This window comes from Bemisia tabaci, chromosome 1, assembly GCF_918797505.1.
Source record: "Bemisia tabaci chromosome 1, PGI_BMITA_v3".
Classification (NCBI taxonomy): domain Eukaryota; kingdom Metazoa; phylum Arthropoda; class Insecta; order Hemiptera; family Aleyrodidae; genus Bemisia; species Bemisia tabaci.
The window spans coordinates 61,573,337-61,598,324 of record NC_092793.1 but is presented as its reverse complement, the minus strand read 5'-3'; the positions used below and the strand labels follow the sequence as shown (position 1 = coordinate 61,598,324).

General features: G+C 38.2%; 3 protein-coding genes across 6 annotated transcripts in view; 1 reads left to right on the top strand and 2 right to left on the bottom strand.

The window, feature by feature from the left end:
- Nucleotides 1-1,291: 1,291 nt before the first annotated feature.
- On the bottom strand, nucleotides 1,292-12,902 carry LOC109035757 (pleckstrin homology domain-containing family A member 3). Of its 2 annotated transcripts, none has more exons than XM_072304825.1 (6): nucleotides 12,784-12,902; nucleotides 10,353-10,469; nucleotides 9,297-9,449; nucleotides 8,668-8,792; nucleotides 7,316-7,477; nucleotides 1,292-6,393 (listed from the first exon to the last, which is right to left on the bottom strand). In XM_072304825.1, the coding sequence occupies exons 2-6, from the start codon at nucleotides 10,417-10,419 to the stop codon at nucleotides 6,334-6,336; spliced, it is 567 nt and encodes a 188-aa protein (XP_072160926.1). In that variant the 5' UTR covers nucleotides 10,420-10,469; nucleotides 12,784-12,902; the 3' UTR covers nucleotides 1,292-6,333. The 2 variants fall into 2 exon arrangements, with proteins under 2 accessions (XP_072160926.1, XP_018905048.2); XM_019049503.2 differs by lacking the exon at nucleotides 12,784-12,902 and adding an exon at nucleotides 12,493-12,777.
- A 139-nt stretch (nucleotides 12,903-13,041) lies between these two features.
- retm (real-time) overlaps nucleotides 13,042-24,988 on the top strand; it is a 135,422-nt gene continuing 123,475 nt past the window's right edge. For all 3 annotated transcript variants that reach the window (XM_072304802.1, XM_019049473.2, XM_072304791.1), the window contains exons 1-2: nucleotides 13,042-13,586; nucleotides 15,047-15,196. In XM_072304802.1, coding sequence (XP_072160903.1) covers nucleotides 13,524-13,586; nucleotides 15,047-15,196 — 213 coding nt within the window. In that variant the 5' untranslated portion in view covers nucleotides 13,042-13,523. The remainder of the gene's footprint in view (nucleotides 13,587-15,046; nucleotides 15,197-24,988) is intronic.
- Nucleotides 15,352-24,294, bottom strand: LOC109035739 (uncharacterized). Its single transcript, XM_019049475.2, has 2 exons — nucleotides 23,610-24,294; nucleotides 15,352-16,303 (listed from the first exon to the last, which is right to left on the bottom strand). The coding sequence occupies exons 1-2, from the start codon at nucleotides 24,025-24,027 to the stop codon at nucleotides 15,696-15,698; spliced, it is 1,026 nt and encodes a 341-aa protein (XP_018905020.2). The 5' UTR covers nucleotides 24,028-24,294; the 3' UTR covers nucleotides 15,352-15,695.

Here is a 24,988-nt window from a genome sequence, read left to right as displayed (position 1 = left end):
ATAATATCGGGGCCCCGGAACCGCCTGTTGGCATTACGTCGGGGTGTAGGTGAGGGGGAGGCTTTGGTATAATATTGTTTATCTTATCATTCTAGGTACATTTTATTCTTATCTTAAAGTATTCTTAATGTACCTAATTGTATCCTGAGTTCCAGTATTTCCTATTCTCTAACATAAGTTGTAATAAGTTATTTGCACATATTTGATGATTGATTTCCTTTTCTAATTTCTCCCTATCTGTTTCGTTTAATTTACTAGCAAAAAATGTGTGTTCAGGAGTATCTAATCTTCCGCAGGAGGGCAGAGGAGAATCCGTGAGATGTCTTTTATCCAAATAACTTCCGTATGCGCCGTGTCCGGACATATACTGAGTCAGATAGAAATCAGGGTAGCCGTGAGTTCTATCCAGCCAGGCATCTAAATCATTTAGTACTGTTTTTATCCATTTGTTTCCAGTTTCTTTTTCCCGTATTTCTCGCCATTTGTCTCTAATTTTGCTTTCTACAGTTAGTTTATTCTCTCCTCTTGCTATTCTTCGTTTTAGTTCAACGGGGAGCCTGGCTGGAGGAACCCCTGATATTACATCTTGGGCAAAATTTGATATCGAGTTATAGCCGCAGATTAAAGTCTTTTTTAAGGGTCGAATAGAAGTTTCAATTAGTTTTATAAATTTTTCCATTGTGTAGCAGTTATCCAAATAGTTATGCCGTAAAAGAGGATTGATAAGAGGGAATGAAATATTGTTTTTCTTTTATGAAAAGTGGGACCGAACGTGTTTGGTAGAATTCTCCTATAATAATTGGCAGTTTTATTTAATTTTTTACAAGTCATTTCCAAGTGTTTATCAAAATTTAAATTTTTTGTGAGATAGAAGCCCAGGTATTTAAGTATTTCTTTGGTTTCAATTTCAGTTTCATCTATTTTTATTTTGGCTTTAGATATCTCTTTTTTACCGGCCAATATTAATGCTTCTGTTTTGCTTTCCTCGAGACTCAGATTTTTCTTTTTTAATCTCTTTTTCATTCTTTTAGTGGTGATTTCTGTTTCTGTTAAAAGAGAGGTTCTATTTTCAGATTCAAAGGCTAAGAGCGTGTCGTCTGCGTATACATTTTTGATGCTGAGTATTTATTGACTCAAATCGTAGTCATTGATATGCATTGTTGCTTTCCGTCATTTTCACAACTTTTCCCTGTACCTAATTTTTGAAGTTGCTATTTTAATAGGTAAAAAAAAAAAAAAAAAAAAAAAACAAAAAAAAAACAAAAAAAACAAACAAACGATTGAAGCTAAGTTATTGATAACTTTAAAATTATTTTATTGAAAAAGAGGGAATGTACAAATCCAACAAAAACAAACTAATTTAACAGTAAAGAAGGTAAGTACATAAAACGGTAACCATAAGTGGACTCTTAATAAATCAATTTGTTAAAATTTTAATGGAGAAGGAAAGAGCTAGGAATCTGTAAAGAGAATATATCCACAGACAACACCACAAATTAGTAAAAAGTACGATGCCTATGAGAAACTGGCCAATTCCAACTCATAATTAAGTCAGTAAAGAAAATTAAAGCACACCATGCACGATTCAAAGTCTCTTGATTAAGGATGACTAGGTAGTGGATGCCTTTCCAGGCGAAAAAGATTGACCTTTCAAGAGCTATGTGTGCAGATATGAGGAAAACAATTTCTTATTGCTTTTGATTATTCTTCTGGAGTTCTACTCCAAAAAAAATATTTCCGGCAATATGAGACAAAAGTTGGTCGAAAGAAAGATAAGATTTTTTTAAAGTTATTTTCGAATGGTTAAAGCTGCTTTAAAATTCTCAGGAACATAATTATTGTTAGTATTCTTGCGTTCGGAAATAATCATTTCAATCCTCCTGACAAAGCTTTCTTCGCTTTTAGAATACTTAATCTAGTTGTAAATAGAAGTTTCCAGTTTGTGTTAAAAACACATTTGGTATACACTTAGAAATATTTTTAATAAAATAGTCAGAGCCTCAGAAAGTTATTAGTGAAGGTTTCTCTTGGTAGAAACACATTCAGTTTGCCAAGTTTCTTTCCAAACATTTTCCTGGGAAGTAATAAAAAAATGTTGGTAACCAGGTGACAGGGCGCAATTTTGAGAATTAATGTACTTTCTCATTGAGACTTCATGGGAAACTTCAGGAACACCTTACTAAAGTAAATAACACACAACAAACTTATACTGGCATAATAATTACAACACATAACAGAATAATATTTAAAAAGGATCTGATAATGTGGATAGATGTTTCCTCTCGTAGGCATAGTAATTATTGTTACATTTTTATGGACAACATTTCGGTGAGAGAATTAAATGTGTCAGTTTTTGATGATAGACAATGCAGCATCAATTCTTTTGTAGAATGAAATTATTTTGAGCATTGATGACCTACTTCCATTTTTGCATTTGTCTATCTTAATTTTAGATTGATAAATCAATATAAAAAAACTCTTGATAAAAAAAACATCAATCTCCTTCCTATCATCTGCTGAACTTGAATTTTCCATTTTTTCGGGACATCAGTAGATAAGTAATATTACTACAAATTAAAGATCTGAGTTCAAGAGATAATATTATTTGGTGGTAGCATCTACTTTAAGACGGTGAGATCAACTGACATAATACTGGTTACTTTTAGTGTATTTTTAGGAATGAAGGAAATACACTATTTTATTCTTCACTTTACTTGTATTGTGGCCTCTCAAAGAAACAAATGCAATGAGAAGTTACAATGAGTAAAATGAGAAAGTAGAGCCATAGAAGAATACATTTGATAATATTTAAGTGCTGTTCTGATAGTCACCACTTAAATTTATATTAATAAAAAGGATAGGTTGGTAGCTACATCGTTGGTTCCTTTTAAACACAAGCATACGTACTCATTGGCAGACTGAAAGACAAGAATCAAAGAAATCTGAATTCAAGCACTCTCATTACAACATGATGCCAAAAATAACATCACTTTGAAAACATTACTTTGTAAATTTGTCAATGAATGGGAACTATTAAATTTTACAAGGTGAAAACCCACGTGTCCTGAAGTTTGAACAGTTTTCGGTGAAAATTAGGGCCACAATAAATAGAGCTTGTTTAATTTATTGAGGTAAATTGAGTTCTTCAATACAACCTTTTTCTTTTAGAGCTTGCTGAATTTACAAGGGACGTACCATCAAGAATTTTCCGGTTGAGTATACATCACAAAATAAACCATTAAATTTACATAATACTTACTTGCATTAATTCAGTACCTAGAATGAAAATTTTGTAAATAGAACGAGTGAGTACCGAATCAGAAGACCACGTTATCATTGGATTTACTGTTTGATAAGACTAAATCGAAGAGCTACATCAAACAATACATTGGTGATATCAAGAATTGTGAAGAGTGCTAAAATCAATTGTTGGAGAATCAATTTTCATAATTTTTTTTTCAAAGCATGGTTCCAGAATTTTGGTAAAATCAATTGAAATGACAAAGTATTTGAGGACATACATGTAACAGTAACAGTCGCTGGCATCCGCCATTTTTAGGGCAATCGCTTTTTTCGAAATCTAGAGCCTCCAAGAATGCCTGTGCAAAGTTTCAGACTTCCAGTGCAATTTTTCGGCGAGATATGAACTGAAAATCATGTTATTCGTAAAAACAGCAGATGTGAGAATCCACTGTTTTCCCCGGCCGGCGCGGCAGGACTCTGTGGAGATTTGAATCCACTTGCGATAACTGCCTGCCCACCGGCCATGGGCTGTAGCTGACACTCAAATTATACGTATCGGGACCGTCTCGCCAGAATTGTTGAATTTTTAACTGATTTTAGGATTTGTTCCTTGTTTTTGTTGTAAGAGTTACAAACGGTTTAGTTTCTTGATCAATTTTGTTAAATGACTCAGCATTGACTTACTTTTAGGTAATTTCAATTGTTTCACCAGCTTTACCCTTCCTGAAGACTTTGTTTCATGCATAAAAAAGTGTTTGCAGTGAAAATAGCGGATGTCACATCTTTTTCAAATCGCTGTTACTCCTTCAATTTTTCACTCACATAGATCGTAAAACGTGTGTTTTTTACTGGAAGAATTGCTCTTCATGAAAATCTTTATGGGAATCCTCTCGATTCTACCGGCGGAAAAGTGCAAAGCTTCGAAAACTTCAAACGCAATTTTCTCACAATGTGAAAACTCGACATCCATTATTGTTACAGATAAGTCCTCATTTACGTACAAAGTACATGTTAGAATAACACTAACGTAAAAAAGAACTAAACTAGAATGTAGAAAGAGATAATTTTTAGTGACATATTTGAGGTACCAATATTTTAAGTTTACTCATAGTCTTCCACAAGTTGTTAGAGGTTATCCTAGCCTCAGAAAAATTAACATGGCTTACATTTTTACGAAGACAGAACTTGAATTTTGAAACTTGTAGTAGGACTTACTTCAATATGGTTTAGCTTTCCAACTGTAGCCTGATTGTTGAAACTATTTTATGCAATGACAAGACGACACAGCGAGCCAAAACCCTATTTGTACCATGCAATAAATAGATTTTTGATGTCTTGTTGTGCAAACAGTAGTTTCAAAATTCCTGCTGATTGATTTAGTTGATTGTGCTTCGAAATAGATACTACATTATGCTATAAACACAAATGTGACACCAAATATGCCATGAGGCAATAAAGGGAACTACAAGCTGCTATGAACTTTTTTTATACATCACTGTAAAATCCTGAAAAATGTGTTCACACATTTCTTTTTTAAACAATTAAAAAAGCACAGCATTTGCAGGGTCAAAATCGAATCATTGCTATCAAATAAAAGTTAAATATGAATATACTTTTTATAGACTAGATAACTTTAATTATCTATCATCAAAAATTATTCTCCAAAAATCTCATGGCATAGTTTGCTCCAACCAGTAAAGATAGAGTTACATTATGGGTAACTTAAGAATTTAAAGTTTTGCGAGACTTTATGTCCCAGCGTCGGGATGTTGCTTTGAAATCATTTAATACTTACAAGCCAATTGTAAGATGGGTAAGTTATACAAATTTATTCTCTCTTGTCTTATAGAAGGTATACATCAACTTCTGATGCGCAAAATTTAAAGCGCAGGCCAGAATTCTCGATGGACATGTAAAAGACCATAATGAGCAAGCCTTTCGTTAATGTTCAACAGGAAATAATGGATGCTTCATTACTTGGGTTGCCATAGCACATAATTCATTAATTAGAGAAGAGATTGTTTCAAATCAGTTTTTTTGCTCTAGAATAGTGCAATAATATTATGTGCAAGTATTATGACAGTTTGTACAAAATTTTAAGAAACCATGAATTTCATGCAAAAAAGATAATAGCTTCTGCCCCTTTAAGTATGATGATAATTTATTTACATTTAAAAAGAGAAAGGCATTCAATACAGCATTTGGCTGTAGTGAAATACATAATATTACATAAACATAATTACTATCTTTTGTAGACAAATGTTACTTTATTCCTTCACATAATGTTCATTACTTATTTTCTTTTTTTTTAGTGTATTTACGATTCTATTCACTCAAGTACAAAGGTTGCCATTTTGTCTGGTGCAAAAACAAGTTTGTACAGATTTGTTAATTTAAATAATGCAATATATCGACAACCATTTTGATCACAACTTGACCCCAGGGCAAATCACCCCCAGTTGTTTCAAGTTCTTGAAGGTGGAGAGGAGATCAGCAAAACTCAGTTAAAGAAATGAATGAGCATGTGTCTCATTTTTGATGAGATAAAATTTTGATAACTGAAAGTATGTACTAACTTCCTACCCAACTAGAAGACAATCTGGTTTAAGTACTATGTACTTCTGGAGTATCACGGCATTCACGGCACAGTGAAAAATTTATTCTCCTCACATCAAGTGAGAAAGAGATGGACAGTAAAGCTTTGAACGTCTGTAGCTGTGCTGTCTCATGGAATTGCATTGTATATAATTACGTGGTTGTCTACTTCTCATTACAGACAGCATTAAATGACATTCTGGATACGTCCTTTCCACTGAACTGTTTCTTAATTAAATTAATGCCCTCTTAAGCCAATTTATGCTTCAGTATTCAAATGTATCGGACACAACATTTATTTAGAAACCTTAAATTGATTCTTTAACATATTCTTCATAATTCTTTACAATAATCTGGTACAATGTTGCTTCAGAGAATTTATCATTTTGAGAAATAGAATCCAATTTCTGATGGGACTATTAAAACTATTCTGTTTTTAACAAGGGCAAGAAACTTTTTAATTCAACCTGTGATAGAGGATAATTTATAATCATATTACCGATCGTGAGAAGTTGATCTTGTTTTCTTTGGCAGACTGGGTTGAATTGGACTTTTCTGAAAACATAAATAGATGAAATATTTAATTGTTGAGAGGAAAAATATCTTGTAACCTAAAATTAGTTCTAAGATTAGATCTCTTCTGAAAATACCAGCTGATCTACATCAGAATTCATCTCTAACGCCTCTGAAACCATCTGGGTTTGCAGTTTCATGGGCACTACTTCAAACCTGTAGGCTACTATACTTCTGAATATCGTGAGGTAGATGCTCCTTTTGTATTCTTTGGAAATCCTTCGATCCCACAACACTCTATTCAACACGACCATATTTCTCCACCCTGGCATTTTTCTATTCTTGATGGCTTGGGCCTTAGCTTTACCGCTTTCGATCTGCCATACGTCTAATTCTATCCTCTGCTGAGGCTGACTCTTATCCACGGTTAACTTCTTGGTTTCAGTCGCATTAATCTCAAGGCGCCAATTTCTGATATCAACTTTTGAGTCATAAGCTCAGGATCCTCTTCATCTTGAGCAATGATTACTTCGTGATCAGAAGAGCATATGGTGAAAAAAGTTTCTTTGTCATACAGAAGGACGCCCATCCCAGAAAATTTCATTTGCCAGTTGAGTATTACATGCTACAAATAAATTCCTAAAGTTTAACTTATTGTGAGTCATTGGTTGGCTTGGTCTCGGCAAGATATGACTAGGTTGCTTACTGCCTAATTCGGTCAGAAATGTGAAAATGCTGAAACTCCTGTAGTCGAAGAGAGTAAATGAAATAATAGTTTAGGGAAGAATGAAATAAATTAACCTTAAAATTTATTAAAGGAGTCATATGCACAATTATTTGTACGAGCCAATGATTGTTTAAGTGAATATTTTAATAGAGATTGATTTGTTGATACAATGCCTTTTTTTTTTCTTTCTTTTTTTTTTTCCGAAAAAGTTTTAAAAAATGAAATATTTACACTCACCGTCTGCTGTTTGATGCCAGAATGGTTAGAATGAAAAATGGAACTGGAGTTAGGGAAGAAGTCGTTAGGACTGTTGGAATTAGAAACATTCATAATTTCTTCTAAGGTCTTAATAAAAGTATCACAGGTTGCTTCTAGCAGCGTGCATTCCTCATACATTTTCTGCAAACACATTGCAATGTACATATGAGTAAAGGTTAAGAAAACATTGTTTCTGAAAAGAGTCCTAAAAAAACTTTTTGGAGGCTTAACGGTATGTGCCTTCCTTGGACATTTCTTTACCCGATACTTTAGAAAAAGGTAAGTTCTTTGGATATGCAATATGGATAACATTATCTTGCCGATCTGTAATTCAAATTTGACGAGATTGACTACTGGGCAAAAGTTAACTTTTCCTTACAGCTTTTCTGACTCTAGATTGTCTGCAGTTCCTCTTTCTACCCTACTTAATGTCTTGCTCAAGAGCAAAGCATATTTAAGATTAAATATTTATTAATTTTACTTCATCAGACCCTGATGGCAAAGAGGAATAATTAAATAAAAAATGAAAAAGAAAAGAAAACAGAATAAAATAACGCCATTCAGATGTAAACATTTTTGGAGAAATTTAATTTGCAGCAGGCAATTTGATTAGCCTAAACTTAGATGGATGAATGTAGAATTAGAACCACTGAATTTCTAAGAGACCTTAGTGATCCGAGTTTCACTAACTAACCTCTCGTATTCCTAGGCCAGCAGGTACAAGTTAAAGGACTCTTCCAAGTTCTTGTTTCATTAACCATATTCGACCCCAAAAGCTACCACTGGAAGCCTTGAGATTTCTTTGCAGGCTCACAGATTTTTTGGTATGGAGTTATTGACACTCAAAGAAAGTCAAGAGTTGTCTTGCTGGACAAAGTTGTGAAGCAAAACCAGGGTCAGAAGAGTATCGGACCAGTAATCCATGTTTTTGAATATTCCGCCAGATACATTAGCTAAAATGCAAAAAACGTCCTGGGTTGCCACGTGTCTTAAACTTTCTTGATTAAAAAAAGGGACGCTGAAAGCTCTGCGCTGAAAAATCTTGCACCAAAACCGCCTTGCGCCCTACCTTCCCCACCGAAACATCTGCCGCCGAATCCCTCCTGCCGAAACCTCAGGATACCTGTTTTGCAGGTACCTTGAGGACTTCTAATGATGCTGCAAACGACAAGCTGTTAGAAAAATTTTTGTAAATTCTGCAAACAAAAGTAAGTGTCCTGCTTTACCAATTAGAATAAAGGTCTTGAAATTTGATTTTTGAAACATCTAAAGTCACAAGAGGTAAAAAAAATTTTGAAAGTAGTGAGGAGATGAAATAATTTATTAATTACCTCCGTATCAGGGCCTGCCTCACCCGTTGCTGCTTTCCTAATAGTGTGAATTTGCTGCATTAAGAGGTCACAGTACAGTTTCAATTCCGATTTCTTTGCCTTTAATGAATCAGGAGATGATGAGTCTGCATCAACAGAAATCAGATTAAATCCATATCCTACTTGTTACTTTGGAATGGAATTTTTTTTTAAAAAAAATCTGCTTTCCACTTGAAAGACACCTTTTCTTTCACTGAGAGTAATTTTTACAAATGTTTAGCATTGAACAGCAGTATATATACCCGCATCAGTTGAAAAGAGCTCTTCATTATGCAGTCTCACAAACCTAGGTAAGAGTGCGTAGTGCTAAAAAAAACCGCTAACTCTCAGAATCAGGTACCGCATAGAATACTTGTTGGAATTTAAGTGTAAAAAAAAGTCAAGATAAGAGCTACAAAAAAAAAAAAAAAAAATTTAAGATCCTTCATGACTACAGGTCCATTTGTGACAAGAAAACAGTATTTACAGAAATTGGACAAGGAGGTGAATGAAAAACTGGGTTTCAGCTGTTCTTGCTGAACGGAATATCTTTTGCTGAAGATACCCTGATAGCCAACATGAGAAAACTACAAAACTCGAAAAATAAATACCTGAGCCTGGTCTATGTCTAGTTGTAAGACAAGCCTTTGAACTGCCTAATGCAATGAGCCACTGTTGCCTCTCTTGTGAAGATGCCGCCTTCAAGTATAAGTGTTTCTCCCCGGGTATGACCAGATCCATTCTTGTATTATCAACATTGCTAACTGAAGAAACAAAGAGGAAAATTAATCATCCAACAGATTTTAATGAATGGATGAGTCCTCCGTTTGGTGGAGATTTGCAAAGCACTAAATTATTTTATTTTGTGTCTTTTTGACAAAGAAATCGGCACAACAGATAGAGATCAGTTTCAAGCAAGTAGGACACTAGGTGCTACAAATCCATGGTGAAACTGCAGAAGTGCATACCTCGATTTTATGGCATTTTTCTATATAAATTATGGTTTTTGATAACAATTTTTCAAGTATGACATTACTTACAAATCACGCCCTTCTCAAGAGAATCAATGCCAAAAATGGTCTGTACTCGCTCATGTCACCAACAAATTCATAGATGCCCGGGATGCAATTACTTAGTTTTATCTCCTTATGCCTCATAACTCCCCCCTCCCCCCCAAATTTTTTTTTTTAACTCTACGTGATCTCTATCTTACGATGAGCTTCCTTGAAGAGTTGTATGGGCTATGACTCCTTCTTTTTCTCTACCTCAGTTTTTAAAACAAAGATGAAATGGACTACATTTTGCAATTAAGAACTATAAATTTCGGTCCGGTTTAAAAGCAATGTATGTGCAATTAGTTTCCCTATGCACATAAGTGTTTTGTCAGATGAGTTAGAATTTATAGCTCCAAATTGCAAAATGCAGTCCAAATATACAATTTACAATTGAGGGGCAACTAGCCGGAGGTAATAGTTTAGTGGTAAATTTGTGCAGTTTAGAGTTAGATACTTACGAGACGCATATGAAAAAATGAACTTTGAACATGAGCCTTGAGTCGAACTCAGTTGGGTTTGTTAAAATCAAAATGACTCTTATTATCTTAATTGAATTATTTATATTGTTTAACTCCTTTATCCTTCATATTCTTCAACGGCCCCTACACTCACCGATAATTTCACAGGCTGAGACTTTTACTGCACCTTTTGAACCTTGATTAACTTCTTCCAAGGACATGTAGTAAGACAGTATGCCATTCTCCAAGATAAACCAACGCGGTTGCCAACCTATAGATAAAAGAGAGGAAAGCTTTGATTACTTTTAGAAAGTCTTACAAACTAACACTTCACCTGCACAAAACTCTAGGAGAAATAGCTGGGTAGGTTCTGCAACCCTAGTGTGAACTGCGGTCAAGAGCTACATGTAAAAAGTCAAAAATGAAGTATTTTTTTCTGGTCTGATACTTTCATTCAGTGTTCAAAACTCACCTTTGAGTTTCAGAAGCCATGTGGCGCATTAAGCTCGATTTTAAGGGGCCATTGAAGATATTTTAGGGGCCAAATTGACTTTTTTGCCGATAAACCACGGCTCATTTAGTGAAAAGTCAGACTCAAGATGTTTTAGTTCCAGAACTAGTAACTGTAACTTGGGGGAAATTTTGAATAATCACCAAACAGAAAAATCAGGAATTTTTTTTGGAGGCCACGTTGGCGCAGAGCCTTCCTTTTTTAGGCGCCATGATCGATTTCATAGGCACATTTGGCGCGTTGGCGCACGTGAGTTTCGAACACTGCTTCCATTTATTACTGATGTTTAATAATGCCAACAACTGTTATTTCATCTCGCCCTGAATCATTGAATTACTAAAGTCAACATACTAGGGGCGCTTTCAGATGGCTTCAAAACAAGCTTCAGCTTCAAGATCAGTGCAATCAGCACTAGCTGTGTGATTTGAAGAAACAGATACATGTTGGTAATGCAGCTTGTCAACCCATCTGAACATCTGAACGCACTTTTAGCTTTTGGATGGTAAATGATAGACTGACCACCTCAGAGAGAGTACTTACACTCTTATCTGGAGGACTGGAACTTTTCTATGAATTTTCCAAAATTTTCTCTCCAGAAAAGGAGCAGAACAACATAGACTTTGGGCAATCGGTTTGTTTGGTTAGGTTATTGACAGAGAGTTTCTATCCGTTTCTAATAGCTGAGGCATGAAATCTGGACTGTACACCTTTCCTCAAAAACATTCTGTTTCTCAATGGTGTCTATTTACAGGACTGCACAATTCCTACTCTGGCCACGGATGAAGTTCCACCTTGGTTTGTAGTTCTATGTTGATTGCTGGACCTTTGGAGGAGTATCTTCATTAAATTTATTGTTTACTTTCATTATTTTCCTGCTTTTCCAGGTACTGCTTACTCTACATTCCGAGTCATTGTCAACCATCTGGCATCACACAATGAGGTACCTTGGATGAGGACTCTCTTCCTTATTGAGATTAAGGTAAGCATTTGATTTTTAAAAGACAATACTTGTCTATTTTTGTCCGTTAGGCATCAGCGCCATTGCTAAATTGGAGGATTTTCTATCGGGACATTTTTTTTCATCCAAGAGGCCAATGAAAGATAACTTAAATTGACTGTGAAACTGCAAAAACCGTTGACATATAATACAATCTAGACCGTGCATTGGGCCCGACTATAGGCGGGGAAGGTAAGACAGCTAGGGGGGTAAAGACGCGCCTTCAGCCTAGTTGATCCCGCCGGATATACAAGGTAAGTGTACCCGTATCAGGCAACGGCACTGATAAGACTGGCGTTTCCATTATGTCTCAGTACGTATTGCCGGTACACTTACTGGGTGTTGCTGGGTTGCCTATCGTCTCGCCTGAAGGGACTCTAGTCTTGCAGAAATTTCCTAATGTGCAGTCTAGATTATATTATACGTCAATGGCAAAAACACATACCTTCATTAGCACGATTATGAACTTCCTGCTGTAATTAATTTAAATTACATTATTTGAAAATTTCCCTGATTTCTCTTTTCTAAGAACAAGATAATCTGTGAAAATTGGACCACTTCCTACTACAATTCTTACTAGGGTAGGTGGTATTTGACTGGACAGTGAACTATGAAGAAGGGTTTCTTTTTTTTTCTTTCTATGCCCTCAAAGAGCGCAGGGGTGTCCTGTCAAAGAGATAACAGAAATAGTGAGCCGAAACAAAATCTGCTGCGTAAATAACACGATCACTCATGGCAATTTTTCTAATATCTAAACATAACTGATGTAAACAGACATTAAATTACCATTCCAATAATTTGTCCACTTTAACAGGCTTCCTTCCATCAGTCGACACAAAGTTTTCCTCTTCTGCTGACAAATGAGGCAGAGAAGGCTATGAGGCTGATTTCTTTAGGGAATGCTGATGAGGATAGCTTTTCCTAACTATTGTACTTATAGGAAGAAAGATCTTGTATTATGGATGAGTCACAGATGCCACAAACCCACCATGACGATTGTTGAACTTCTGACTTATTAAATTGAAATGTCGTGCAATAAAACTAGAAAACCTGTAAACCGCCAAATCGACTACTTACTTGACAAGAGGAGGAAACTCACAGCTCAAAACAAATAATAATGATCAGCTGTTCAGAGGTGGCATAAAACAGCTGATTCTAAATCAATCGCTCAAAGCTTCAGCGTTGCCATCGAGTACCTTGTTTACATTTTCGAACAACAACAACAACAACAACAAAGTAATTTCAAGTAATTTGTAATTTGCGCCTTGCGGTAAAGTAGTTTTTGGCGAGAACTTCAGGCCAAAGTGCAGTGGCAGTGATAGTGACACCGCTTCCAAATGACGAATATTATTATCTCTCTCAAATAGAAGAATCATTGCGAAGAATCAAGAAGAATGTTGAAATCAGGCATGATAGAACTGGCATCTCAAAGCTGCTCCTCTAAGTACTTCTTCTCTATCCTATCAGTACACTGTACCATCGCAGTGTATGAGTCAGTGACCTAACAAACGCGTCCTACATCACACACGTCCGTCAATTATTCGTGTTGAAATTAAATCATGTGCCCGCATTCAATAGCTTCAAATAATTTATAACGATCTTTCGTGAATATAGTCAAAAACTTCATCGATATTAGCTTTTCGTCCGCGGATATATCGGGTCTCATCGTGACTCCCTTACTTACTGATAACCACTCGTCGCAGTGCTCACTGTGCTCACTGTTTATATTTTGTCACTTCACGAGTCTTTCTAATCGAATCTCCTTCCGCGTGTATTTATTCCAGCTCCAGCTATAGTGACCGAGAGTCACTTTAATCATGGTGCAAAAATATCAGTCGCCTGTAAGGGTGTACAAATACCCCTTCGAATTAGTCATGGAGGTAAGATAATTCAGTTCAGTGATTTTGATGAGGATTCAGCTCTCACTTAAATATTGTACTTATCCAACGAAGTATATCGGAGTCGGAGTTTATAAACCGATATTGCATGGGCACCTGAACACAAAACATCCAAATTTACCTCCGGATTTTGCTAGATTCTGATTCTCTTATTAAATTGATTGAGCATCGAAATGCAGCATGGTTCTCCAGGAATCGCCTGACCCCTAACCTTAAGCCAACTTATCCTCTTCTACAGCAGTGAGCAGACGGATTATTAAAGCCATGTCAGGACAAGACCAGACATAGCCCCATCTTAACCATGCAAAGTATTGCAATTCGATATCTTATTGTGCCACTCACTTTTAACTTTTGGTAATCGACCTGCGCACCCATTATTAATTGTGATTATATCTGTCATATCTAACAAGTTTATCAACAAAAATGCTTGATCGATTATGAGACTAATTTCTTATTTTAACTGTTGGTTTGATTGAGCGACAGCTTTTTCTTGAAATAAATGAAAATTAACCGTTTCGACAAGATTTAGCAAAAAAATAACTTGTGTTTAACCGATAGCCTTGTTTTACTTAAAAGGGGAATTTATTTATAATTTCATTTTTATTTTCATAGTTGCAGATTTGCTGCTTCTCCAAGCATGTATTAATATTTATATATAGACAGGGACTTGAATCATTACATTGCTTTAAAAGTTTCACAATTGTCACCTAGGTCAGGGACTGAAAAGAAAATTTTAAGAATTATTCTTTGATAGACTGCTATGTAGAATCAAAACATAAAATAATAATTTGAAACATTAAGTACAAAGAATTACAAAGCATTGATTTTTCTAAGCGCACCAATATTGCACCTAGTCTCAATCATACCTAATTGTTTGTTTAAAGTTACATTTTAAATTTTTCACTTGTACCTAGACTATAAGCATCAATGGTAGAACTGGGGAAAGAAAAGAATAGACAAATGTCACATCCAGAAATTGCACCATTCAGCAGATATTTACATGTTAACCAATAGGCCAACTGATGACTGATGCATTCAGACTGATGTGACTTTTGTCTATTATTTTTTTTCCCCAGCTCTAAAACTCCTAAACCACATACCTCTGATTGTGATGTAGCAGACTTCCCGTCATATTTTATTTTTTAAATGGAGAACTTCTCAACGTCAATTCCTTAACATTTCCATGATTTTTCCTCTCTGCAAAGTAAATTCTGCATAAATTTCAATGTTGATCTGTTCTCCTTCCAAAAAACAAGACAGTAGCAGAGATTCTCAAATACTGCATCAGAGATATGTGGTTTGAGAGTTTCATCGTCAATATGTTGACTTAGGAACAAAACCGAGTAATCTTTGAAAAACTCCCCACTTCTCTTAGCAATTTGCTTAAACAATTTATTTTAATCCCAGGTAATTTTTTAAATTATTGTACTTCTTTCTTTCAGGCTTATGAGCGGCGATTCCCAACATGTCCCTTAATCCCTGTTTTTGTCGGGTGTGAAGTTCTATCTGATGAAAAGACTCCTGATGGGAGCCAAAGATTCACTGAACGCCGTTGCAAGCTTGTTGTTGAAGCTCCCTACATTATAAAAAAGGTATGTCATCTATTAAGTTTACTAAATCCTTGCAGCAAAATTTTCAGTCCTTCTTCACATTTGATATAATTATTCTTTCTGTTCAGTGTTATTATTTTTCTATCTGCACATTTTACCGTGCAATAGGATAAGGATAAACACAATAGGTACTTAAGTTTTCTTCCTTTTACATAATTAACTTTATTTAAAAGCAATAAAAAGAAATAATAAGAACTAGGTAAGCATAAAAAGTTAAGTAAGTAACAATTAGAATGAGGTATCTGTCAAAGAAATTGAGAACAAATCAAATCTTATCAGAAGACTAGTCCGCATGCAAAAATTCACCCATCTCTTCTCTTTCCCTCCATCTATTAGCCTTTACCATCTTCTTAATTCTTTCCGGAACATTTGAAATCTCTATCGTCCACCCAGCTGACTACCAACCATCAGATTAATTACTGAACATACCCGAGGTCAAGGAAAATTGATTTTATGGAAAATTCTATTTAATAAACAGTCTTTATCCCCAATACCTTCCATAATATGGCACAAAATGATTAATTCTACTCGGAGATGGATACATTGTTGGTACCATAGCTGGCACCTGAGAATCAAATGGCTCTAATACTGACTTGACCTGCATGTTTGAATCAGGCAGATGCTCGCTGATTGAAAACCATTTCTGGTTTGCTTCCTGTATCATCTCAGCTGGTGACAAAATATTGTCCAGGGGTCCTTCGATGGATGCTACCTTCCATTGTGGTATCAAATGACCTGATTCATCCAGGCCCTCATGTTCGTTTTGCAAGGAGTCTTGAAAGTTGGTGATCATTCCTGTCAGGTGCTCTGTTGCATACTTAGACAGAAAGATGGGCTCCTCAGTCACAAAATCTGCTATCCTGGATGTAGTTGGCAACTCATCTACATGGTGTTGGATGGAGTCAGACCCAAGCTGCGACATGAATATAGACTGAAAGTTTTGGCTTGTAATGGGCTGAGTTGAGACTGCAAACTCAGAGGGAGGGATTGCTTGCTCCCTGGATTGGCAAAGATTATAGCCGTAGTCTCTGGAAAGATAGTAATGCGGTTTCTCCCAGCTTACTGGTTGATAGTTTTCGTATGAATATCCTGTATCAGTTTAACAAAAAAAGCAATATATTCAGGTGAAAGTATGTTTATGGTTATGTACTAAAATTTAGATCATTCATGGAAAAAAATTCCTGCACGTAACATGCTACCCCTGAAAGGTCTAAGGAGAAAGGCAGGAAGGATGACTGATAACTACATGGGCTTGTCAGTCACAGCTTGTCAGCTGAGCAAGACACCTACATGGAAAGCAAAGATCGAGGATGAATGGAAAGAGTATGAAGTGGATAGCAAGCCGGTTTCAGAGCAGGGAGAATAACGATCGATCATTTATTTACTATCACCCAAGTTATCGAAACGAAAATGATTGTGGGCCAGGAGTTGCATTTAGTGTTTGTGAATCCTCAGAAAGCCCATGATAGTGTGCCGTTAATGAAACTTTGGGAAACCTTGAACAAAAGTGGTTTTAGTGGGGGGTTGATGAATGTGATCAAGGAATTTTATAATGGAACATATGCTTGGGTTAGGTCACACAGGTGTTTATCCTCCGGATTTTTTATAAGTAAGGGATTAAAACAAAGATCTGGAAGATGGTGGCACACTTTATACACTTTGCTTCAGGCTCGGACTGGCCAGAGCCGCTAGGCCGCGATCGCGGCCGGGGCCTTCGTCCTCGGAGGCCCCCGGGGCCCCCGAGGACGATATAATATTCGACCTAAAACGTGATTTTGAGAGCACGTAAGTCTTATTTCACGTCAAAAAATGTCACTGAAATAACACGTAACAGTGGAGGCGCCCGACTCGAGGGCCCCAGTCGTCGAAAACTAATTAACCCTGAGATTACAGAGTCTTAAAATTAATAAAAACAATTCTGGGGCCCCACAATTTTTTTTTAATTGTCTTTCTTTGCCGTCGTCCTCGGGGCCCCCAAGGCTGAGGGCCCCAGAATTGTTTTTATTAATTTTAAGACTCTGCAATCTAAGGGTTAATTAGTTTTCGACGACTGGGGCCCTCGAGTTGGGCGCCTCCACTTTTACGAGTTATTTCAGTAAAATTTTTTGACGTAAAATAAAACTTACGTGCTCTCAAAATTCCGTTTTAGGTCGAATATTGTATCAATCCAAACCTCTAAAAGTTAACAATTTTACAAACGTCCGGGAGGATAAAATTGCATTCTCGGGATATTAAATATCCAAAAATTTTCCGGGGGGCGACCGCCCCCCGGACCCACTCTCTTTCCTGGGGGGTCTCCCCACACCCTCCCACCCACGTGGGGGCCCTCACGATGCGTCGCCGCGGCCTAACTTTTTTCACGCCAGTCCGAGCCTGCTTTGCTTTGCTGATGATCAGGTGGTTGTGGCGCAAGACGAAGAAGATGCAGAATACATGACACGCAAACTAGTGGAGAAATATCGGTCATGGGGCCTGGATGTCATTGTCTCCTAAACTGAAAAATTGCTTATTGGTGGTGATCAGCAAGGTATAGAGTTGGAGGATTCCAATGGCGTGGGAAGATCAATTCCAATGGCGATTCGGAGTCGCAGAGCGCTCTAGTGCGCTGTGGTAGCAACTTAATATGTATATACAAGTATGTCAAGGAAAGATAAGTTGGAAGACTCTCTCAATAAGTTTTACTGAAAGGACCCCGCACACCTCTTATGGGAAGCTGCACCATGAAGAAACCTGCATTTTTTTATGGCGTTCGATTCTCCTCAAGATGCTGATCAAAAGTTATCATTTCGCCAACTTTCTACGATGCACCGTTTTCGCAAAAAACGGCCGAGAAGATTCAATTATTATTCGTCGATAAAAAGCCAGAAAGATTCCTCATTTCAGCACTAGAGTGCTGTGTGTCAACAAGAAAATCAAGGGAACTCCCGCATCGACCGGCTCATCTCGGATTCCGCACGCCGCCGTTTCGCTCGACCATCTAAATCCGATTCTTGAGGAGCATAAGAACAGGAAAGTCAGAGAAAAACAGTGAACGTCAACCATACGAGAGCGGGAGGGAGATAGCCTCAGAGTCGGCAGGTACAGGTAAGAAGACGGACACGCGCTACGTTTTTTCCTTATTCACATCGGGCCTGTTCTCAAATGCTTTGTTCTTTTTTATTTATTCATTGTCGCCGAATAATTGAATCTTCTCGGCCGTTTTTTGCGAAAACAGTGCATTGTAGAAAGTTGGAGCAATGCTAACTTTTGATCAGCATCTTGAGGAGAATTGAATGCCATGAAAAAAATTAAGTTTTCTTCATGGTGCAGCTTACCATAAGAGGTGTGCGGGGTTCTTTAATTCACCTAATTTAATTAGGATAATGATTGTGCTTTTGAAGAGATTTCACTCTTCTGCTCTTCTAGAGCAGTCTGTAGAGGCATTTTCCAGAGAGGTAACTGGCAGATCCTCCCGTAAAATCGCGTATAGCCACTTTTTCGAAGCGGACTTTGCTATTTTTCCCCGCGAAATTTGAAACGGTAGAGAGAAGAAGGGTGAGATCGGCGGACTTGGCTCTTTTTCCCCAAGGTGGATAAAGAATGGTGGTCGCATCTCAATTTAAATTTTGGCTGCCATCTTGAAGATGTGTGACGTGCAGAGGGTACTGGCTTTTACCGTGTACCCGATGCCGCGGCGCGAGGCTCATCGCTCATACAACTTCCAAACGGAATTACGAGTTTTCCTTCCTAATGAAACGCTTTCAGATCGTATTCTGATTTCTGAGTTAATTTTTACTGAAAATTTGCAAGGAAGTTACAATCATTCTTATGTTTAATATTTCTGGCTGAAATTTTTGTTCAAAGAAATGTACCCGATGGGCTCGTTCCTTCACGCACATGTGCAACTTTCTGACGAAACTGGACCTATCATTTTGGACTTACTATATTTTGGATTTTTGAGAGCTGTAATGCGGTAGTTTTTCCTTAGAAATTTGGAAATAACGTCCAATCATTCTTCTCTTTGATGCTTCCAGGAGAAATTTGTACTTTCGGAAATGTGGGAGACAAGTGTGAAAATTGAAAAAACGAAAGGGGGTCGGGGATTTCTATAAAACGAAGGGAGGACTCCCCCCCCCCCCCCCCCAGACGAGGAGGTTCGGGGGATCCTCGAAAAATTAAATTGATAATCAGGTTTCCATGGAGAAAATAAGACATATTTAAAAAAAAAAAAAAAAAAAAAAGCCCCTCACGAATTTCTTTATGGACACGGTTTTTAAATTACTCACTGATAAAAATAGCAAAATAAAATACACCGCAGTAATTTCACTTTAATTTCGGGCAATCAACGCCAGAAATACTTACAATGAGATGAGATTACAATACCTTGCAGCGTAAGTCTGTAACGTCAAACCCCCTATCTCCGGAGTTTGGTTTGTTTACAATCGAGGACACCGCACCAAGAACAGCCTATAACTGGAAACCGCGTTTTGAGAAAAACGCATTTAAAGTTTTGTTTTTGATGTACTGCGCAGACTTTTCTATGCAGGTACCCTCTGTGGGTGTTTTTGGTTGACCTAACCCTTCTATTGAAGGATGCCGGGTAGATTTTGCGATACATTTTGGGTTCACACTCTAACATATTTAATTTAAAAAAGCGGTTTATAGGCCATTATTACGCCCAACAGTCATTTTGGTGGCAATATGAAGTATAAATAATTTTAATCTCGCATGATTAACGCAAAATGAAAGAATATCGATTGTGAGTAAAGAAAGGGGTAACTAGCACCTTATAGGCCCTTAAGTTTATAGGCCCGTTTATAGGTCGTTCTTGCACCCATCGATCCAGAGGCCTGACTTAACTCGGAAAAAAAAAGGTTTTTCGACCTCGAGCCGTTACCTATCTATATTCTATCGCTAACACAGCATAGTCCAGGGTACGTAGAATCCGAAAAGCAGATGGGCGTAATAACGACATATACGCCTATAGGCTGTTCTTGGTGCGGTGTCCTCAATCGTGACGTCAAGAGGGTACGAAATGCGACCACCATTCTTTATCCGCCTTGCTTTTTCCCCACGAAATTTGAAACGGTAGGTTAAGCGGGGGTCGCGGGGATTTCAAGAATCGGAGCAATGTTGGCCGACTGCTGCCCTTCTGGTAGCTATTATTCTATGGTAGAGGCTAGAGGCATAGCCAGATTTGTATGCAGGGCCGGATTTACATTTTTAGCGCCCTAGGCTAAACTTAAGGTGCGGCGCCCCTAAAAGTAGGCGCTCTCGTGGGGGGCGGGGGGTGGTCCCCCAGACGTTCCTCCCCTCCAGATCAGAAGAAGGATGTTAGGAGTCCGGAAAATGTTCAAATTCACCTTTAAAAAAACACCCTTGTCAACCACAATTTGTAGAATCTGTGTCCCAAAATACCATAGACTTACGGCCGGCTGTAAGATTTCCAATAGCTTCTATAGCCGGCAACACAATTTCTTATAGCCTTTTATAGCCACTGGCGACTAAGCGACAGCCTGGCGATAAAGTGTATGCTAAACGTTACTAATTACGGATACTAGGACTTAGTGAATTTTTGGACTACCGCTCTCTTTTTGGGCCGTAGTATCTTGATTTATTTTGCGAGGAAAGCTCCGTATTTTTGATGAATGCCTACCATTCCTAACATGTTGGAGCGCCTGCAATTTTGTATGATACTGTTCAATGCCTCTGGTGTGAAATAGTTGCTTCAAGCGCTGTGGTACGCTGCGGCGCGACGCGGCGGGCGGGCAGCCAGCGCGAAACGCGCATTGGCGCCTTCAAACCTAACAAGGAAACTTCACGCATTGCGCAATGCGTGAAGTATCCCTGTTAGGTTTGAAGGCGCCAGTGCACCGCCACTCCGCTTTGTGTTAGGCTCTGATATTTAAGCTCAGGGAGTCAGCGTTTTTCAACTCATAACTTTGAAATGTTTGCACACTCTGTATGGATTATTCTCATTTTAATTGATGAAAAAAAATATGTAGTAAAGGAAAATATAATGTGTGTTTTGTGAATATTAAGGTGATTCCGTACAAACTTAAGGATTTACAAAGCACACGAATTTCTACACAATTTCCTATAGCCTTTTATAATCGATGGCGAAAAAGCAACAGCCAGGCGATAAAGTGTAAAGCCCGACTATAGGAACTATAGCCCGCCTGTATAATTTTTTATCGCTTCGTATAGCCCGGCCATATGATTTTCTCCGCATTCTACAGCCAGATATATGATTTTCTGTTGCCTTCTTTAGCCGGCTATGAGAATTCCTATGGTATTTTGAAACGCAGCGCTTATCTCCAATTTTTACCAGGGTTTTGAATAAATTCTCAAAAATTTTGCGCCCCTCAAAATGTTGCGCCCTAGGCTATAGCCTATGTAGCCTATTGGTAAATCCGGCCCTGTTTGTATGAAGGAAAGAGAAGAATATTATTCCATGCCCCAGCGTTAAGCAAGACTGGAGGCACACCAGTCCAGATTTTGCAAAGGAGGGGTATTGATAGGGCCTTTTTTCGCCCCCTCCTAGAATCTGGAAATTTATGCGGGTTTTCCAAGTTGTCTCAATGTAGTTTACGGGAATAATCATGATTTAGCCCATGTGCCACTGGATACGTGTTAAACGGCTGCCTAAACATAGGTCTGCAGGCGTATTTTAACGAAAATTCGTGTTTTTCCATCACTCCAAGGCTTTTTTGACACCGCGCGTAACGTCTAACCAAAACGAGCTTTTGATATGTTATCAAGGAGGCTTTAGGACCCATTTTAACCCTGGTTTGGTTTCAATTAGATGATGCGCTCATAGTAAAAAAAAACTTTTTTCAAAAATCGACGTTGAAGGAACATCCGCAAAAATCCTAGGGAATTACGTCGTTAGGGTTTTTTTTTTGGCTACAATTGAAGAAAATTTCCTTGTAAGGGTTTAACAAGGCTTGATAACTGCCCTCGATAATATACGTAACGTGCTTAAAGTTAGAGAGACGCGTTCCCCATGATTTTTGCGGATGTCCCTTAAACGTCGATTTTTGTAAAAAGTTTTTTTTAACTATGAGCGCATCATCTAACTAAAACCAAACCAGGGTTAAAATGTGTCCTAAAGCCCTCTTGATAACATATCAAAAGCTCGTTTTAGTTAGACGATGCGCTCGGTGTCAAAAAAGCCTCGAAGTGATGGAAAAACACGAATTTTCGCTAAAATACGCCTGCAGACCTAAGTTTAGGCAACCGTTTAACACGTATCCAGTGGCCTATGGTCTAAATCATGATTATTTCCGTAAACTGCATTGAGTCAACTTGGAAAACCCGCATACATTTCCAGATTCTAGGAGGGGGCCAAAAAAGGCCCTCATCGATACCCCTCCTTTGTCTCTAAACAATCCCTGCACAAAAACAGGGCAACTTTCACGTAAGCATTAGTATTTTCCCAGAATGAACAATATTAGGTAAGAAGCATATTGACGGCGTAAGTCCGCAATTACATATCTCGTTTGCGGTGTCTGAATATCTCCGCCTCTATGTTATTTTTTTAAAGGAGAACAAATTGATATTCCTTAAAGTTTTTTCAGAATGTTCTTCGCACTTCGCACAGTGAAGAAAAACAGGGTGTCTAGCATCAGGAAAAATCGGTAAAACCGGAAAATATCAGGAATTTTGGCCGATCAGGAAAGTATCAGGAAAATCGGACATTTTATCAGGAATTTTTCCTACGCGAATCTCCTCAGCGGAGAAGTCTTACTGCTTCTTGCCTACCGTGCCAGGAGTCGTCGCGCCGTCTTTGTTTCCGATAATTTCTCACCCGTAGCGCTCGTGTCGTATAGTGAAGGCCTCATCAAAAATCAGGAAAATATCAGGATTTTTCATAATTAAAAAATACTTGACACCCTGAAAAATCACGGCAGTCTTGAAGAATTGCCGTTGAGAAGTTTTCCGTTTAAAATATAAAGTATGACAGGAAGTCTGCGACGTCGCAAACCGAGTTTTGTGATTGCCGACTTACCGTCGATATGTGTCCTAAAAGTACAAACTCTGTACTTAGGTATACATGTTTTGTTTTGTTTGTTTGTTTTTTTTTATTTTTTATTTTTTTTTGGTATTTTCTGTATTCAAAAGACCCAACTATAGAAAAGAGTTCTACGGTCTTTACAGACGTAGCACAGTCGTATGGAGGCAAGTATCCATCGAAACATCTAAATTGAAACCTTGGCCTAATTTTGACCCATATATGAATGACCTCTCGAAAACATTTCTCTCAAGGGAAAACTCGACACGAAGTGAAAAATAGATACCAGCCCCCCCCCCCATCTTGTGCCCGAACTCATCGAGATTTTCCAGTATCTAAACTCAGAAGGAAATTCGCAATAGAACCTGGGTGGTATAGCTGTGAATGGTAGCAACTACTGACCTATCGAAGGGTGTATTGCACGGTTGGATGATTCCTGGTAGAACGCTGTGGCTGTGGGGTGGTATCCGCCATGCTCTTCGGCTGGGTGTTGGCATGCATCTCTTCGGTACGAGATAAGCTCTCCATCGGGGTAGCTGTACTCCTGGAAGTCTCCATTGCGAACCGCTCTCGGGCCAGCTGCTAATTCGTAGGAATCGTAGGAGTAACCGTAGGGCTGGATGTTCCTTTGGGCACGACCCTGTCCTCGCACGCCCTGCGGTCGTCTGGGCTTTCGAATCTCCCGCGCTATCTCGTCGACAACGTCTTGCGAGAGCGAATAAGCCCGTAGAACTTGGGCATCGAAACCTTCATCATCCTCCCAAGAGTCTGCAATAGAGGAAAATACCGCCAGTAAACAAATCACCACCGTGTAGCTCATTTTCGTGACTGCGACAAGTGACTGTCCAAGTCCGTTGCCGGGGTTTTTATGGCCAAAGCGACCTTAAAGCAAGGACGATGATGGAGATTTTGGAGGGCATGCATGTTTCATGAATTGTGTCGGAAAATTAGTGCTGGTTACCCTCCCTGTCTATTGGCGCTAGCTTTTCGGCGACTGTTTCCTGAAAGCGAGGTCGCGGTTTTTCCTTCGGTTTCCGTCGCTCCGGGGTGTGTAGTGTTGAGCAGAATCTCCGTGCACTGGATGAAAAGTTGCCGAGAGTGCGGTTTGCGTGGGTTTGTTTACATTCGGATCGGATCGGATCGGATCGGATCGAGTTTCGTTTTGTGATTCTGCAGATTGCCCTGTTAGTGATCATCATCCGCAGAAAAACTTGTCGCGTCAGAACCAGAGATTTTTCAAGAACTGGTATAAATAGTCTCAGTAGACCCCGCACTGATAAGAATTTGTCAAAATTCAAATCCAAAATTTTTAGAAAAGCAGCGTTCGGTGCACACTCACGTTAGAATTCGCATTGTACGAAATATTGAATTACACGAGGGTTTTAGTAATGGGCCTGTTGCAAGGTGCGGGGATTTGCAAATTGATGGCTGCTTCCTATGGCAAATTTCACGAAAAGAACGATGGCGCTACTAAAAAACCTTGAAATGACCTCTCAAACTCAAAAAAAGCTGTTTTTGGAACCGACCCATTCAAAACGGTCGTTTTTCGACCGCCATACTTGTGATTGGTGGAGCCATATGTATTCTGTGCTTGTGACGTGAAATGATATGACAGCCATGGTTTCTTCATCACTTACAATGTATTTTCCCGTAAGGAAACGGCAGCCGCTTTTCAAATGCAAATATCGAGTCAATCGATAATTTTTTGATCAAAATGGAAATCAGAAATGGATTCCTCGTACGTTTAAATGGTTAAAACCTTCATTAGATAAATAAGAACC

Bases quoted from the DNA above. Each gene is read 5' to 3' on its own strand.
- LOC109035757 (XM_019049503.2), bottom strand. From the start codon at position 12,532: ATGGAAGGAAGCCTGTTAAAGTGGACAAATTATTGGAATG. The intron at 10,470-12,492 runs GTAATTTAATGT...TTTTATCTATAG, and splicing joins GTGGACAAATTATTGGAATG to GTTGGCAACCGCGTTGGTTT. The intron at 8,793-9,296 runs GTATTTATTTTT...CTGTTGATGCAG, and splicing joins TAGACATAGACCAGGCTCAG to ACTCATCATCTCCTGATTCA.
- LOC109035739 (XM_019049475.2), bottom strand. From the start codon at position 24,027: ATGAGCTACACGGTGGTGATTTGTTTACTGGCGGTATTTTCCTCTATT. The intron at 16,304-23,609 runs GTCAGTAGTTGC...AAACTGATACAG, and splicing joins TGCAATACACCCTTCGATAG to GATATTCATACGAAAACTAT.